The sequence below is a fragment of the Camponotus vicinus genome, unplaced genomic scaffold (genome assembly GCF_025532165.1).
Source record: "Camponotus vicinus isolate PSW18456_S1 unplaced genomic scaffold, iyCamVici1.0 SCAF_14, whole genome shotgun sequence".
NCBI lineage: Eukaryota > Metazoa > Arthropoda > Insecta > Hymenoptera > Formicidae > Camponotus > Camponotus vicinus.
In genome coordinates, this window is record NW_028141950.1 from 4,926,166 (window position 1) to 4,944,781 (window position 18,616).

Here is an 18,616-nt window from a genome sequence, read left to right on the forward strand (position 1 = left end):
GACCCATCTACTTTGCTGTTAATTATCGGCGGCGCTATGCGATTAATTACAGACGACACTATACTCGTACATGTAGAACAAGCGGTCGTTTGTTCACGGCAGAGAGCACCGATGAATTTTACAATGATTTTGACCGTATTGTTAATTGCATTGCGCCGTATTGTTAACGAGCATGTACCGACGATATAATATGCACGTTTACGCTCCGAAAACGTCACGGAGTTCACGAGTTCGGTTTAGCATAATTGTTATTTAACACTCGCCGCTACGGTGTTACCCAGCATCGCGCTCGTACCTGAAATGCATACAAAGAAATAACCCCGATAGCTTGCAGAACGACGTTACTGTTTTGGGTCGAATTTAACGTTGCCCGTTAGCCTGGGTCGTTTTCACGTGACCGAAATAAATGCCTGTGGAAAGGAAATGCTACAATATCCGTGTTAAACTTATTTGCTTAACGAATCCATTTAGTTTTGGATACATATAAATTGTAGCTCTCTCTCCGGAAAAAATTAAATCTTTCAATAAAAATCACGTCAACAGAAAAAAGTAAAATAAATATTGAGAAAGAAGGTATGTTTGACGTTTCCGGAATCTTGTTAATATAGCAAAATTTAAATCGACAATTTCTAACGCGTTGATGACTTGTAAAAATCGTATTAGTGATTTAATCTTCACGCATGAATGCTAAAATCACTGAAATTATCCGTCCTCGAACGCTACGTGCACGAAATACATTTCCCTATCTTTTCCATGTTAATGTTTCTCTTGTAGCTTTTTACAGGCGCGGAGAAAGGCTGGACTAATATAATCCGTTAGCTTAAAGTCGAACTACTTTCGCCAGGAGTCGTGCTTGGAAATTCATTCCGTTTCCCTTTAACGTCTAACAGCGTAATGCAGTTTTGCATAATTGCGATTTAACGCTTCTCATTAAAGTCTTTCGTTTACGCGGCAATATGGATGCACTTTACTATACTTAAATCGGCATTAATGCGATTCTTCTTTCTCATGTTAATCTTCAACTACAATTTGAGCATCATAGAAATAGTTTAAGTTTTAATGAAAGGACACACATAGACCGTAAACTGCTAAGTTCCTCGCATCTGAGTTTTTTAAACTTTTTTATTGTGAAATTCGTGTAATTCTCAATATCCGTATCAGAGAAGAATCGGTGAAAAACAACAAAAAACTCTTTTTATGGAAGCTTCTTGAGTATTCTTTAATATAACGTGTTTCTGTTATTGTTTCTGTTATTGTTTCTGTTATTTATAGAAACATACAAGTATTTTTAAGTTTCATGTTATATAGATGGTTTCATATTTACACTGTGTAAAATATATTGCATAACATATGCTGCTATTGGGAAGAAAAGGCTTACATGCACTGTTTACGATTTTCGATACATCTAAACGACAATTGCAAAATCAACATTTTTCTCTCGAAGTGGATAATCGAAATGGAAATTGGAGCAGGCAAAAGATGCAAGATGTAAGATATCCGTGACGATACAGTCGGATTTCCGGAGTTATAGAAAAATTTTATCCTAATGAGATATCATATAATATAATTTACAATAAATGTAAAAAATAATATAATACAAGAAATTACATATTCTATTAAATCGATATTCTATTAAGATATTATATGATAATAGAGTAGGATTTAATAAATTTAAAAAGAAATTACATGTTAAAAAAATACACAGAGAGAATTATAAAATTCTTATTCTCATAAAAAATTCTTTATTCTTATATAATTGCTCTTTTTAAATATATAAATGCAATAAGCGATTTTTAAAAAAGATAGAAGATTATATATATATCTTTTAAACATTAAACTTTTTTCAAGATAAGGAGGTGAAGGAAATAATATTTCCCAAAATTATATGTTTATCCGCCATTAAAAATTGAAATAGTTTTATATTATTTTCGATTTTATATTCTTTTCGAGATGCTAAAATATTATTAAATTTTCAGATTTAATACGAGAACACATTTCAATAATCCTAGATTAAATTCTAATAGCGAGTTTCAGTCGAGAAATACAATCTTCGTCTGGCTACGCGAAATCGCTCGTTGCGGTCGCATGATTGTAAAAGGAATCGATGCTGCTGGCGAGGAGCGGCGCACCGCATGGAATCAATCATGAATTTATTAGAAATGGGATTGCGTTGTAAAGCATAGAGATCCCGACTTACGTGCGCGTACTTCCGTATTTCGACTTTCCGCGGAGGAAAAGCCAATAAAGTTCGCAACTTTTCCGACAAATGCTCGTGAAAATCTTAAAAAGCGATGCGCGCGGCAAATCGAAATATGCTTTCAACGAGCAGTAACTCGAGTCCCAAAACAGATCTTTTTTTTTTTATACGTCTGTGTAATCCCCGCGATGTAGAGCGTGACTGGTAAATCCATGATCAAGCGCGGCTATAAATTTACCAGTGCGTTTCACGTTTAAACAAATCAACATATATAATTTTACGAGCTTAAATCTATTATATTTTTTAAGACATGTTTAGTAAAATTATGTATAAATTTATTCAGAAAGTGATGCATTTTCAACTTCAAATGTTACTAAAATTAATAAAACAAGTTAAATTACTGCTGAAATTGATAGCATTTAAATTGATGCACTTAAATTGTTTTGCAAATAAAGCTGTATATAAAATATCACGTTTTTAAATTTTATCTCAAATTTTACGTGACAATTATATCAAAATTTATTGCATTATATATATACTATTAAATATATTTACATATCTATGTAAAACAAATAACCACTTTTAAATACTTTATCATTATTAATTTAAGGTTATTTAAAATTTAGTTTTTAATTCGAGATTATTGAATGAAATACTAAAATTGCATTTTTTAGGCTATGGATTTACTGGCTTTACAATAAAACTTTATTAAGTTTTTGTTGCTTGATTGTATATTTATATATTTTTATCATGTATATATTAATCTCTCCCTCGTTTTCTCTCTCTCTTTCGCTTTTTCGAAATAGAATTCTAAACGTTGTTTAAATATTAAAACAATTTCTACATGGCCTTTACTGAAAATATAGCCGCAAGCGCCTGAAGAAGATATTTATGATGGTGGATGTTATAAAAGCTGCTTCTTGATAAGCTAAGCTTTCAAAAGAGACAAGGGAAAAGGCGGTCGAGCTAGTTTCTCAATAATTTGGGAGAACCTGAACCGAAGTCTGTAAGTTACATTGTCGTGGTGTTGGTTATAAAAATTCTCACAGGAGCTTTATAAGAAACATCTAATTTCGCGCATCTTTCGTATATTTTCTTGAACGTAATTTTCTCGGCAACTAATGGCGAGAAGGGGACGAATATCGAATGTGAATCCATTTCATTTGCCCGATAGTGTGCATGTTAGGTGGTGCGTACATTATAATGCAATATTAATGCGATTCAATGCGGTGTACAACACTGAACGTAATGACGTTAAGAACTAATTATCTGCTCGAGATTCTTGGATCTAGCTTTTAATTAGCGGAAGTGTGCATTGTGTTCGGAGCAACTCGGCGCGATTAGAACATTAATTAATTACATACATACTTAATACAAGCCGATATGCAAAAAACAGAGTGCAACTGTATGAGCGCAATGTTAAAGCCGATCGATAAACCGGCGACTCAAAATTTAAAATTTTATGGAAAGTATAACTAACCACGAACTGAATCCATTTTGAAAAAAGAATTTATTGAAAAGTTTATCAAAAAATAAAAAATTGTTCTATTTATGAATTTTTGAATATTATATGAATATATGAATTTTGAATATATAAAGTATAAAAGAAAAGAAATTTTTAATCGCTCTTAAAATTTGTATTTTTAATGTGTATTTAAATGTCGAGCATCTCTCATCTTTATTTTAAAAAAGGAGCAATCTTATTAAAATTTCCCTTTCGTGTTCATCTTTTTAAATTGTTTTATGAGAAAAAATGAATAAATCTAATATTTTAAGTGATCTCATCAGATTGAATGATAGAGATGATATCTGCGTTTATCTTTGGACAATCAATTACGTATGCAAGGCCATTAAATAAAGTTTCTCAACGAAGAAGTTATTGAGAAAAGCGGAAATTAATGTTACGACGTGCAACGAACTATAAACAGTCGTTGGGGATTAACGTTTGCTGCAATTAAACTAGTAATCGGACCGCACATTTATCGTCGATTTTGTAATATGGTAGTAATTGCATAGATTAATTAAGTGATCCGTAAATCACTCCAGAAACTCTTCCTAGTCTTTCTGATTTATCTTTTGTCTTATTAATTGGCTAAAATTTAGTAGAAATTAATTATGATTGAATTATATTAATCAATTATGTTTGTTAATATTATCCCTTAATTATAATTTTTTTTTTATATTATATCATATACACAATTATAATTATGTTCTACAAAATTTTCATTTTGATAATTCATCTATTAATTATATTATATCGAAGTATTGCAAACAACTATTGTCTCGCGTTAAATATTAGCAGTTGTCATCCATAACTGTTGTAAATACGTGTAAAGTCAGTTTAAGAACTCAAATCTGTTCTTCTTTTATTGAAAGTTGTGAGCAAGTAACACAGTCATGTAATCAACTAATGCAAGACGCGCACTCGCTTGGACATCGTAATCACTTTAATGCACGGAACTTCATAATATAAAGGTCTGATAATGCAAATCACACGCTGTGTGAAAAAATCCCAAAGAGCTCCCGTTGACTGAAGGTGCCTACACAAATTTCCCCGGGGACGACACGCTCGCACATTCCCTGATAATATTAAATTCATCCGATAATTCGATTGTCAATGCAAATCGATAATTCTTTTGTAAAACGCAGAAATTTGCGCTCATATCCGAACCACTCATCTTCGAAAATAGTATAAAAAATTTCAGGACATCGTGAAACAACGAGCGTAAATTAAGGAAATTATTTTTTTAGAGAAGAGAAAAATATGTATAACAATAAAGTAGAAAATGTAAACATGAAATTAATAAGTTTTTCAACTTTTTCGCGGATGAATCCATTAATTTATAAATTTTCAGGTTATATGATTTTTTTCTTGCTGCCGGTGAGTGATAAAGGAATATTTTGGAATTTTATAACGTAATTTTGTACGATCTGCACGCATTCTGCATGAATATAAATATTATTTTTCTATAACCCATTATTTACTCGAATTTATAAAACGCGCAAAGCAGAATGTGTTGCCCCTTTCATATTTCAGCCATTTCGGTCACGATTCGAAAACAACAAATACATTTCTTTCAATCTCTCTTTGGTAATTCATCTTTTTTAGTTGACAATTAATCTTTTCTTGCATTCCAAAAATTACAGATTTTTTATAAATGTTTTGAACCGATGGCATATGTAAAATATGATAAATTTGCATGTCTTTTGACATCAGAGATTTTCTAACATAAAAAAAATTATCTATAATATCCGCTATATAAGTCATATCTTTGAATATGGATTTATAATGTCAAGCTGGAGGTGCGAGCTCTTTTTCCGCTGCAGTACCATTTTATACCGTAATTTTGCATGGTCGATATGCTCTCGAAGAGAAAGAGAGCCGGCCATGAACCTGAATATAAATATATTGCTGCTGCGGTCTATTATTTACTGAAATATTTATAGTACGTGTTCGCACGCACATACTCGTACAGGCAGGCAGAGCCATACACTTTATATGATGTGCGTAATGGCTTTTAAATAAAATTTTCCGTACCACCTACCTGAATTAGGATGGCCGTTGCTGTTGGGTCGCGCGGAAGGCGCTCCATCTCTGGCTTCCACCTCGAGGGCGTAAGCGCCCTGCTTTTCGCGATCGAACATTACTTTTGTGAAGATCTCGCCGGTCTCCCTGTTGATCTCGAAGTAATCCTTGCCCTCGTTCCTGTCGCTCTCCACCACGTAATATGTGACCTAGATAAACAACACGTGTAAAGTTTATCGACTTCACCTGCGGTGTCTCGGCGAACAAAAATAAGTAACAAAGGATTACGATGCTTCCGCTGGACATCGCGGGGGGGGACAAAAAATTACACTTGTTTCTTATAATTTAAACGAATAATCTTGATATAACGCGACCATAAATCATTGAGATTCTTCTATTTACTTGGAATTTTGTTATGAAACATAAAGCAAAAATTTATCAAGAGAATTTTTAGTATAAAATATATAATAATATGATCTCAAGTGTGTATTTTATTTTCTATATTATATTGTTTTTCTCGAAATAGTAATAATTATAATAATTTGCAGTAGGATACATAATACGAAATGTAACTATTTGTAATATTTATTAAAAGAATCATTATTAATGTTTCCAAGATATATCGCTGCTTTATATTATCCAGGATTATAGTTCAGTCCTCGCGCACTACATCCTGGACGTACATGACCTTTTTTACAATCCGACTTACTTTACCTTTATTCGCGAAAACTTCCTGTTTCATATTAAAGTGCATGCATGTATAAAGCACGCGAAACGCATAAAAATGCTCTGGTCTAGATCGGGTGATGATGCCGAGAGTCGGAACTTTCGTGAAGTGGTTATCATGAAGCGTAAGAAAATTTGAATGAATATTTCGCAAGAGAAGATTTTGCTTCGACTACTTCTAAAATTGTTGGCGCATTTTGTGCATTTCAATTTCGCTTTAATATGAAACGACAAACGATATTGCTGCATTTCAGAGAAAAAAATATTGAACGATAAACTAATTATTTTTTTCTTTCGAACTATTATATAATTTTTTAAAACTTTTAATTTAAAATGATAACAGAAACAATAAACTTGATTTAGTCTTTATTAATAAATATTCTCATTACATAGTCTCTTTAGTAAAAATTAAAAATTTATCAAATGACATATTTTTACTGAAATCTTGATATATAAATATTCTATTTCTAATTTTAATTCGTATTTAAGTTTTTGACTAAATTAATAAATATTAGTTCCATATATTTAATACATTTATGAAACTTTATTAGTGAGATATAAAATTATAAAGATTGCGAATTTTATTTTCGATGTTTTATTATTGATTTTTTGCATTTTGTCTTTGTTGTTGTGAAATATTCCCTTTGTTCCACAATTGTCAATAACAGTGCGCATGAAAGAATGGGCGAGGAAAGAAGCAAAGGCGATATCGAGTGTGCAGTGTAATGCGATTACAACGCTTGGCTACATGTCGAATCGGTGGACCACTTTCGTCGTGTCCCTTTTGTCTCGAGATTGCGCGCATTTCCTGTGTTCGCGCGTAGCACGTGCAAATGGAATGTGCATATATTTGACAGATCTCGTGGAACACTTTCGCGCGCTTTCCTGCGAGATTTACAGTCGCGCGCATATCTTACAAGAGCTACCTATTCGGCAGATTTCCAGCGGAAATTTCACGATGTTTCACGAATGTTATGCTTTCGTTTGCTGCGGAAGAAGAGCTTTTTTTTTCGAAAGCTACGTGCGCGCTATTTTTACGAAGTTGTTTTGTTACACGAATGGTCTTATTTCTGTTTAATGTGAAAAGGATGAAAGTTTATCCTGCAGTAGTAAAGTGCACACGAGATTTTTCTCACCCTAACGATTTATTTCGTTTTTCCGTTCCTCTTAAAGGGGTTTGTGTTATGTGAAATATAAGACACATAACGCTTTAGATACAGAGTATTTAACGTCAATTTTCTAAAAATACTATCTATAAAATAAAAAAACCGTAATAAATTGGAAGAAAATTGTAAATTTATTTTTGAAATTAAATGAATTGTGCTATTTCTGAAAATATTCTTTTGCATAATTAATCAGTAATCAAAGTTTTTTCCTGATTTTATATAATAAAGTCATTTCTGATTACGAGCATGATAAAACAGCTAAAAAGCTTACTATAAAAATTTGACTTTAACGATATAAGTTTCAGTTGAATTTTCAAGCTGGAGAGGAAATTAATCTAACTTAAGCCAGGCTCTTTTTTTCAAATCACCATCTGTGATATCTCGCTTCTCTTTTCCCTCGGAAGCCAGCAACTTATATCTCAATGTTCAGCGCATAATATTACACGCCATAATCGTAGCTACATTACGAAATGCGTTTCGTAGCGTAGCAACCTGGTTTAGAGCGCAAAACGAATGATAATCATGAGATTAAATATCGGCACGATAGTATATACGTATCGTTAATGCGTATATCCATTATAATGCGCCCGTACGTGATAAATTCAACGCCACTCAAACACGATCGTTGGAATTGCGTTACTCCGTTACAGAGTTTATAACGTCCCCCGCTTAACAGCAGGAACACCGGTTTTGCCGCGCATGAAATCATTAAAGTTTCGACGCGACGATCTAAGTTACAGTCTAAAGCGTCCCGTATTCCCCAATTCCCGGCTGTTCTTCCGCCTCTCACCCTCAATCAGGACTTCGACGACTGAACTCCCGTAAGTCCCGCTCGAGCGTTCGAGGGGTGATATAGCGCGATACGAGTGTGTTCTTTTGTCCTTTTGTGCAGCCACGATGCAATCCTTCTGCAATTGATCCACTTGAAATCGGATCTGTGCGATAAAGAAATGGGAAGACCTGTGTCGATGCATCTTCCTCGGCTTCCTAGCTTTCATTATGATCGAACTAATTTTCTCAACGGGTTTCGCTCTAGTATTATTTTACGGATGCACGGTTACACGACGGAAGTGTATAAAATATTTTTCTATTTCTTTGATAAATTTCTGATTGCATTATAATATTGATTTAAAGTTCAAAATATCATACGGATTTTAATTATAATTATAAAATTAATTTTATAATTGTAATTGTGATTATAAAATTAATTTTATCAAAAGAATATTAAAATATTTTATATATGCATTTTTTATTATTTTCTCATATTTTAAAATCAAAATATCAATATTATGATGATGTTTATTTATTAAAACAGCTGTGAAATTTAACTGCACATATTATCATGAAATGTGTGTTTTAATTTTAAATATTTAATCGAGTCATATATACTAGGAAATATAATTTTTACTTGATATTCTCGCGGTTAAAAGACGCCGAAAAGAGATGCATGGGCGTAGAATCAACAGCGTAGAGTTTGGGTTGCGTCGCACATTATTTTGGTAAATAATTGGCTAATATCGCAATTAATTGATTGCTATCGCTATATGTCCCGGGATACGTCGATCCGTTTCACTGTGCAATAACGCTTGATATCGATTTACCTGATTATTGGGGAATGTTCCGTCCTTGTCGATTGCATTCACTTGGGTAACTTTGCTGCCCACCGGTTCACCCTCGAGTACGGTTTCCTGTTCTCGTTCAGTGAACAGCGGTATCTCGTCGTTAACATCCTCCAGCATGATGTACACGGTCGCTTCGGAAGCGAGCTGTTGAGCTCCATTATTCTGAAGGAATAAAATTGATCTTACAAGATCTTACACATGGCACGCTTCTCGATGCTGACATTTTTCATCTTCATATTTACGTATAAAAGTATGAAAAAATATTTGCGAATATGTATATTAATTTTGAGCCTTTCCCTATCGCAAAGCTTTATACGCGAGTAATCTACATTTGAGATTAAATGCATAGAAAGCAGAATTATTGATGCAGTAAATAATTATGCTAATACTGTAGATAATTATTATTATTAATAGTTAGGTGCAACGATTCCGTAAATTAGGATGCAAATATTATTTAACGAAATGCGACATATCCTTATTTGTTTTTCCTTTTTTATTTTTATAAAAGATTTTATTGCGCGAGAATTTTCTCAAATGTCTAAGTACGAAAGACGAGCCATACCTCCACTCGTATGGTGAGATTGTATTCTTTTATGCTCTCGTAGTCCAACGGGTGGTTAACCTTAATGTCAGCCCAAGTGGACGATTGGTCCGGGCGTTGCTGAAGGTAAAATGTATGAAACTTGTTCGTCTGGGCCGTGGAACCGGGCATTAAGTGGTAAAAGACCGTCGGATTATTGTCGATTCCAGAGCTGTCGACACACACAAAGGTACGTATTACAAAGGCACGTCACTGGCTGCCCGGGAGCGCCGTGAACGGCTTAACGAAACGGAAACGGAAAACGGAAAAACAGAAACGAGAACGGAAATTTTCTAAGATAGAAGAGAAAGAGAAAGAGAGAAAGAAACAAAGACGATGTATACATATCGATATTTTGAAGATGGAACGACATATATATATATATATATATATATATATATATATATATATATATATATAATATATATATCCTTTACGTGGCTCGGGAATCGAAGGACGATTGTTACATACTCGGTACTGTAACGTTTGACCTACCCTTTTCACGAAACGATATTGGTTGTTCCAGTTTCAAGATACGAATATACAGGAATGCCCCATGGCTAAACGTGACCCCTTTTGAACCGATATCATCGTCTGAATTCATATCACACACATTTTCAATGTTAAATAAGAAAATTTATAAAGTTTAAATGTCTCCAAAAATTGTATTTATTATTTATCATGCTAAAGAATATAATTATTATTTAATTCGAAATACTGAAATATTAGTAAATGGAATATTATCATTATCAAATATTATTAATAATAATTAGTAAATGGAACAATATCATTTAATAATTGTAGCATTAAATAATGACGTAGCTATTTTGATATATTTAGAATGCATCAAATCGTATGTCACTTATTCGAAATATTTAAAATTTATCCATAGATAAATGTGTTCTATGATAAATCAACAAATAAGAGAGAGATAAATATATTTTTTCCAGTATATTTTTAAACAATATCCAGCATATTTTTAAACAATAATAATTTGTACGTATTATTCCGTTTTTGAATCACAATAATTTCAAATTTATTTTAACATTGATTCAACCGTTTAATTGTCAGAACCGTTTTATGAGAAAAACAATCATACAAATCGAAATTCAATTTAAATTTTAATGTTATTCAATCAAATATTTGTCGAGGAAAGAGATCAATTCTTACTGCATTAATTAATCTAATGAATTTGTAGACAAAAGGAATGATAGATATTCCAGGGCATTCTGTATATATATGTATAAAATTATTTTTACTATCAATATAAAACGAGAGGAAAATTAAATCTTGAAATAAAAGATATTGTCATGCGCGATGTATCGCTTTCATATATGCGCGAGCGCATATGTACGCAATTAAAAAGAAGGAGAAAGAGATAGAGAGAGAGAGATGAAGAGAGAAAGAGAGAGAGAGACAAGTATAAATGGGGTTCTTTTCTTTTTTCTGTTTTTCAAACGCCCGAACGTCATTATGGAAAAAGAGACTCTTTCGCTGGGGCGTGTCAACATGTCTAATAATAAGATAAAACGTCGGTTTCGTAGTAGTTTACAGTAACAAAATCTCACTGATCTCTGCACATTAAACATTCATCATCTGCGTGATCTATTTTTGCTCGAAACTGCAATGATATAATTTCGCTGATTGCGAATTCTCTCCCCGGAACAGCGTTATGCAAAAGTGAGTTAACCCGCGAAATAAAAAAAGAATGACTCATATGTACAGCTGGGCCAGAGCAACATGAAAAAAACTTCACATCTCAAACTTAATTTACTGAAAAACTACTGCTCACAATATGGGTCAACTCGTTTTTCCATAACACTGTTTTTCTTTAGAGACGCCCAAAGCTAATTTCCACATCGTGATATACCTGACGTATGATGAATACCAATGTGCATCTTGCCATGTGTATCAAAATCGAAAATTAGAGCTGGTGTATCATTGAAATTATTCTGTTTAAAATGCGTAGCGATCAGTGGAGTGACTTTTACCTATCGCGCCATAACGTTTTTCGCTTTCCGTCGTCGCCCGCGTTCCTTCTTTTTTCCCTTCCGTTTCTCTATTCGGTGCACTTAATTAACACACATTTGCGCGTGTACATATAAAGTCGTATACGTACAATATACGTATATACGCGTATTATATAACACACACACACACACACACATACACACGGAGCGAGAGCTCCTGCCGAAGAGCGGCCATAATCCTAATTCACGCAATCCAAATATGAATATATATATGCTGCTCTAGCTACATTCGTCTCGTTTGTTCACGCGAACTAATTACTATCCTCGAACCGTTACCGCTGTTAATTCAATAGCAGAAGTGTTGCGTTTCCGTTGTATGTGCCGTGTTAGAACGCGCGAGTCTTGTTCGAGCGCAGAGTTGAGCTTCGTGATTGAATGATTAGTCGATCAGACTGTTACTTGTTAACGTCTTTATTGTACACTAATGTAGTTTACGGAATGCATGCTTCGACGATAACGATAATTTTATTTCGAGTTTATCTAGTTGGCGAATCTTATTAGAATTTAGCTTAAAATATAAAACTGAATACATAATTACTTATTATGCGTAGCCACCACGAGTTTTTTTATCGTTACTTTGACAAAAATGTAAATATATTAAACTGGAGTTGAAAAAATTTGCAAATTGTTTTAAATTTGATATTTTTAACATTTTCGTATCTGGCAATAATGAAATATTAAATTATACTGAATAATATCATGTTCATATTGGTAATGTCAAAAGAAATGAGCTCATCAGTTTGTAGATCAGTAATACAAGTAATTCATCCGTAAAACTCGCAAAATTCTTTTTGGCGATTTAAATGTCTGGCAATTCCATTATCAGAAAGTTTAAAATGTTAAAACCGATATTCGTTGGAAACAGACATAAGAAAGATTTTTGGAGAGTGATCCGATGAGATAAGAAATTAGCTGGTCATCTGGAAAAGGTCACATTATTATTTTTTTTATATTTTTTTCCTAAAATGTATTTATTAATCTAATCTATGATAATTGGGAAATATGCTAGTAAAAGAAATTAGGAAAGATATATAAAGAGAGAAAAAATTGTTGGCTAAAATTAGGAATTAATGTTAATTATGATAAAAGTTAATTAAATTTGATATTTTAGGAAATAGTTTAATTAATAAATTAATATGTATATATATAATTATATATTGAAAAATATAGATAAATGAAAATTTTTATTTAAATATTTTATCATCAGATGGAAATATTACTGTTGACTTAGTTATATACACAAACACATATACACTCTAAATATTCTTTGAACAATTAAACAAACTCTCGGTAAATTACTGTAAAACGAATTATTAATTAACAGAGTCAATTAATACATAAAATGTGTAAATATTTGCATAATTAAATATTCCGTTATTTAAAAATTTGAATTATTAAAATTATTTCTATAAGTTTTATGTTATATTATATATATAAAACATTAAACTTTAATTAATCTCTGTGACTAAGTATCGGACAAAAGATGCAAAATAAACTTCAGTCTTGGAAATCTCACTCAAATAATTATCCCGCTTTGAATCAATAAAAGTTACGCAGAATTCATTAACTACAATTAGTCTTTATTTACTAATTTGCGATTTGTGGAGAGTGCTCCGTTTGAAATTAATTATTTCAATTGCGCATTATCACTTGGTCTCTAATTCGATTTGAATAAATTAAATTAATTATCTTCTCGAAAATGCATCCTGCAGAAATGATCACATTAAATAGAATTAATCCAAATTTAATATATATTATATTTTAGATTTATATAATTAAAATTATTAATTTCTACTCTTTGAAAAATTAAAATTTAATATTATTACTTTTGAATTTTCGAAATATCTCTGAATTTATAAAAAATATAATTTAAAACTTGAAATAAATGTAAACATTTTCAAGTTATATGTTTCTTGATATTACGTAAAAACTATTTAATCATATTAAGAATATTAATAGAACAGAGAATATTAATTTCTTATAATCTCATTTATCTTTTACAAAGATTATTAAGATAGAGAGAGAGAGAGAGCGTATGATAGAAATTTTTAATTAATTTTTTAGATTAGATTTCTTTGAGGTTTTAAGAAAACGAATAAATCAATTCGATTCAAATAAATTAGATTTTGTCAGGGATCATTTTACAAGAATTTCTCTCTTAATTAATCCTTTTCCCTGAAAAAATCCATAACAGTCTGATTTATATAATATAATTATTTGCACATGTTCGAGCTCAGCTCATTGATCGAACATACCATGACTGTATTACATGCTCAATTATTACGTGTTCGATTGTTTATTGTCTATTCACGCGCGCGTTTATGTATTTGCATGTATATATATATATGTGTGTAATGTACGTGTAATGCGTGCATTTCCTTGTTCCGCGCGTATGAACGCACCGCGTATGCACATGGCTGTACACAGCCGTCGTGTCATCCGTTAGACGTCCACGAAATGTCCATTGATTTGGAAGGATTCTGGTGTCTCCGGGAGAGAGATCTCTCCTTGGTTCAAAGGACACACGATCGAAATTGACAGCGCCGTTTGTTAACTCGAATACGGCGCCGTCGTCTCGGGCACGGTGTTGACATACAATATGTTCCGAAATGGTCAACCATAATTTTGATAAATTATTTTCATCGTTTTCAAAATTATTCTTGAGTAATAAAGAGAGAGAGAGAAAGAATTTATTTATTTTTAATTAAGATATTCAAGTACTAATATAATAAATTTTAAATTTTGAAAACAGGATTTTTTTATACGCTTTTATTATAAGCTTTTTTGAAATTAAATAAAGAAAACTATTGTTTTTTTATTATTTACAAAATTTACTTTTGAAATTTAACTATATCTTGAGATATTTATATATATCGCATTTTAAAAACTTATGAATGATTCTTATGAGAAACATTAATTATAAATTCATACAATTTTGCAACATTGCAAAATGACCTATTATTAAAATTACGGTTGATTCTGGGAACACTTTGTATGTAAGATGTTTTAAGAAGAGGAAACGAGATGAAGACAAAAAAGAAAAATAAATTCTTAGGCGAATTTGTCGAGACTTTTCTAATCTCATTTTACAGCCGATTTTATTTGTCGTAACTTAATTTAATTTTTAATCTTAAATGTCATGATATTTGCTAATTGAATTAGGAAATTTATTCGAAATTAATTGAAAAATTGAATTTTGTTATCTTCTTACGCGTTTTTACTTTCTAAATCTCTTATTAAACTTTAATATATTTCTATTATTAATGTTTATTAAAGAAAATTTTTGTATTTTTTCTGAATGTAATCCGCACTTTGCATTGAGCATGTTATATAATGGCTGCTTATAAAAGTCAAAGTCAAAGTTAATTTTCAGATTCTCTTCTTTCATTACATACAAATTACAGACGATATCAAAGTGCGAGTATAAATGTCAACTACGAAATTATTACTTCTTGCAGGAAAGATATTGCGAATATAATACTAGAAAAGAAGAAAAGAAGAAACAAATAATTAAAATAAGAAACAAATATTTGAAAATAAAAGAAATCTTGTGAGTAAGAATAAAATTCCTATTAATTTATGTTGCATATTATTATATATATTATTAATAAGTATATATATATTTCTTGTTGATATAAATTAATAATATATTTTGTTATTAATAATTATTTTATTTTATTCGCAGATTGCGTGCTGTTCTTCTCCGCATCTTTAAATCACGTCGATATCTTTAAGTCACAATCTCGATGAGTTTTTTTATAAGATAAATTCGAAAATCTGATTTTCGAAATCGTAAGATACACAAGTATTAATTATAATTGCAATAATATTAATGTAATTGATATCGCGATATCAATTACATTAATATTATTGCAATTATAATTAACACTAATTAATACGCGATAATTAATACTAATTAATACGCTATAATTAATACGTGAATCTATATTTGTCACTTGTGTTTTCTACTTCAAAATATCTTTCTCCGATATACACGTGATATATAATTTCCATACAAATAAAATCATGTAGATAAAGCAAACCGGCAAAAATTAAATTAAACGTATCGTTAAACATTCGCCGTGCAGATATAAATCTCAGGAATTAAATGTAGCAAATATCTCAGCCATTGTGTGTATCATGCTTAACGAGATCTTTAAAAGATTCAATCTTCAGACATCGTTCTGCACGGAAGTGCCGTTAGCGAAACGAGTTCGTTTGTGAATACGCAAAGATCTGTTAAGTGCTCGTGATTCCGCTCGGAACTCAATCATTTAAGTCGCGCCGTGTTATATTTCGAACGTCGCCATGTTAAGTTTGCTCGAATCAAGATATTGCGAGAGACGTGCACTATCTCTCCTGTCCTCGTCGCTTAATTTCAAATGGAAAGCGAGCGCTTCAGCATTAAAATATCATTTCCCAGAGATATTCTTAAAACTTTGTCCGGAGATCTTAAATCACGTTTGTCCCGGAAACGAGACGTCTCTCCCGAACGCGATCTAAAACGAATTTACATTCGGATTTACTAGAAATTACATTAGAACGCAAAAAGATTTTGTTTGAAAAATGTAGCAGAAATATTCCTGCGAATACGTTTTACGACCAATTTTATTTAAATAGACGAGAGTATCTCCGAATTGCGGGAAATGGCACTTTTATGTACGGATGGAAGGATTTGCTGTGAAAAATGTTGTCATCTTTTTCTAGAGACGGCAAAACTGGCATGGCACGACGTATTTTATGTTTAATCCCGATAGCATTCTTTTTTTCCTTTTATAAACCATATTTTTCTGGTCTAACATAAAATCCGCGTGATACTATCTATTCTGTTTTGAGAGTAACAGCCAGCAAGCGGGATTTTAATTCATGAATCACATTTACTTGAACATTTTTACGTTGTCTGCTAGCGTGTTAATAGGTATAAATATAATTCGATTATTAATGAATTAAATTAAATGATTTTATTTTCCGTAGTAAAAATTTCAATGTTCATTTTCTGTTTATAATTCCAATAATATTGTAATTTTTAATTTATTGCGCGATATTAAGAAGGATTTATATAAAATATCGAAATTTTTTTTATTATATATGCAAGTATTTTAAGTACGTCAAAGATGAACATTCAAAAAATTGTTAATTATTGCAATCTACTTTGCTCTGGTAAAAAATTCTCATGTTATATTAAACAAACATTTGTATTTGTACATAAATCCAACATATTCACAGCGACTTTTTCCGGATCTGTAACGGATAAAACAGATATCAAAGACATAAGTACTACGAGTAATTCGTTTACTATCGCCACCGATATCGCGAGATACATTTTTTACGTTTTTTTCACGTTTGTCGTGTAAAAATCCGCGGGATCGTCGAGAGCTACGCGACTAGTAGTGGTGATGACGCGATATATTGAGGGAATGGACGGTAATATTGACATACGAACATTTTCGGCCATTAAAAATCGCAAAGGATACTTTGTCGCAGTTTAACGGAATATTAAAAAAATGGCATTTGAATGGTACGCGATGTGCGCATCGCGTTTTCATATGCAACTCGACAGTCTGATCAATATTGAATTCCGAAATACATTTTCATCGAAATTTAAGTGCGAACGTGAATGTATTTTAATTTAATACACGCGATTAAAATAGCAATATATGCATAAGATATTTATGATTCTTTGCTGCTATTATTTTATTTATCTTTCTTTATTTATAATTATTTATTTACAAACATATTACTTAAAAATTTTATTTTGTTGTACTGCAAGTCAAGTTTTTATTGCACATTATTAATTATTTTAGAAATATTGAAGTCAATTTGTTATTATAATTTATCTTATATTTTAATCAATTTCAAAATATCTTTATTTAATTACAAATTTAATTTAAAATTTAAGAGTTAAGAATAAATAATATATATATTTAAGAAACATGATAGATAATAGTTTCTACTATTTATTCTTAACTTAAATTTCCTTTGAGATCAAATCGACTGCAATATTGCCAAAGAATTAATTAAATTTATTATTAAAAGAAAGAAGAAAATTTAAAATTAAAAGGAAGAAGAGAATCTGTGACACAATCTGTATATATTACATACCAAATAAATAACGGTTTGCCGAGCGGTTATATTAGATATTCCGTAGCGAAATTATTCCGCTCAAAACATAATTTTTGCAATATCGAAGCTGTTCTGCAATACTCATTTAAAATTCGTTTAAAATGCGGAATATATAGTGCGGATTAATATCGGCCAAATATCGAAGCTGCTTTGAAACGCGCGATTAATATCTCGGAATATGACGATGCGCAATTCGGTCAAATTTTAAACTATTATATGAAAGATTCTAACAATGCCGTCATTTATTACGTTTATCATTTTTGGCAAATAATTGCAGTAATTAGTGTGCAACTATAAACTATATTCAACCAGATAGCGCGTGTGTTATTCTTCCGATTTTTGATTATGTGCTCTAATCAAGATTAATCTTTTCAATCTAAAAATTTGTCAAGGCAAAATTAATTTATTTAAAGGCAATTGATTTTTATAACATGATTTTTTGATTAATATATATAAAAAAAAATCTTCAAGTATAATGTAAATGTCGATGAAAATTTGTATTTCTAAAATCTATATTGACACACTCAGATTTTCGAATCTCCCGAATGGATTTTTCAAAATCTTCAAATTCTTTTCGATTTTTATTCTATTTCTCATCCAATTTTCTCTTGTAATCTTCACATTGCGCTTTCGATACTTTTGGACA

General features: G+C 31.2%; 1 protein-coding gene and 1 long non-coding RNA gene across 16 annotated transcripts in view; one reads left to right on the plus strand and one right to left on the minus strand.

Moving 5' to 3' along the window:
• Positions 1-18,616, minus strand: part of LOC145965466 (neural-cadherin-like) — a 194,431-nt gene that overhangs the window by 116,218 nt on the left and 59,597 nt on the right. For all 13 annotated transcript variants that reach the window (XR_014436721.1, XM_083089034.1, XM_083089029.1 and 10 more), the window contains 3 exons: positions 9,800-9,989; positions 9,217-9,399; positions 5,743-5,932 (listed from right to left, as the gene is read on the minus strand). Coding sequence is in view for 12 of the 13 variants with exons in the window: in XM_083089034.1 (XP_082945160.1) it covers positions 5,743-5,932; positions 9,217-9,399; positions 9,800-9,989 (563 nt within the window). In the remaining variant the exon portion in view is untranslated. The remainder of the gene's footprint in view (positions 1-5,742; positions 5,933-9,216; positions 9,400-9,799; positions 9,990-18,616) is intronic.
• The window catches only part of LOC145965480 (uncharacterized), a 116,569-nt gene that overhangs the window by 22,667 nt on the left and 75,286 nt on the right, over positions 1-18,616 (plus strand). The gene's annotated exons all lie outside the window — the stretch shown is intronic.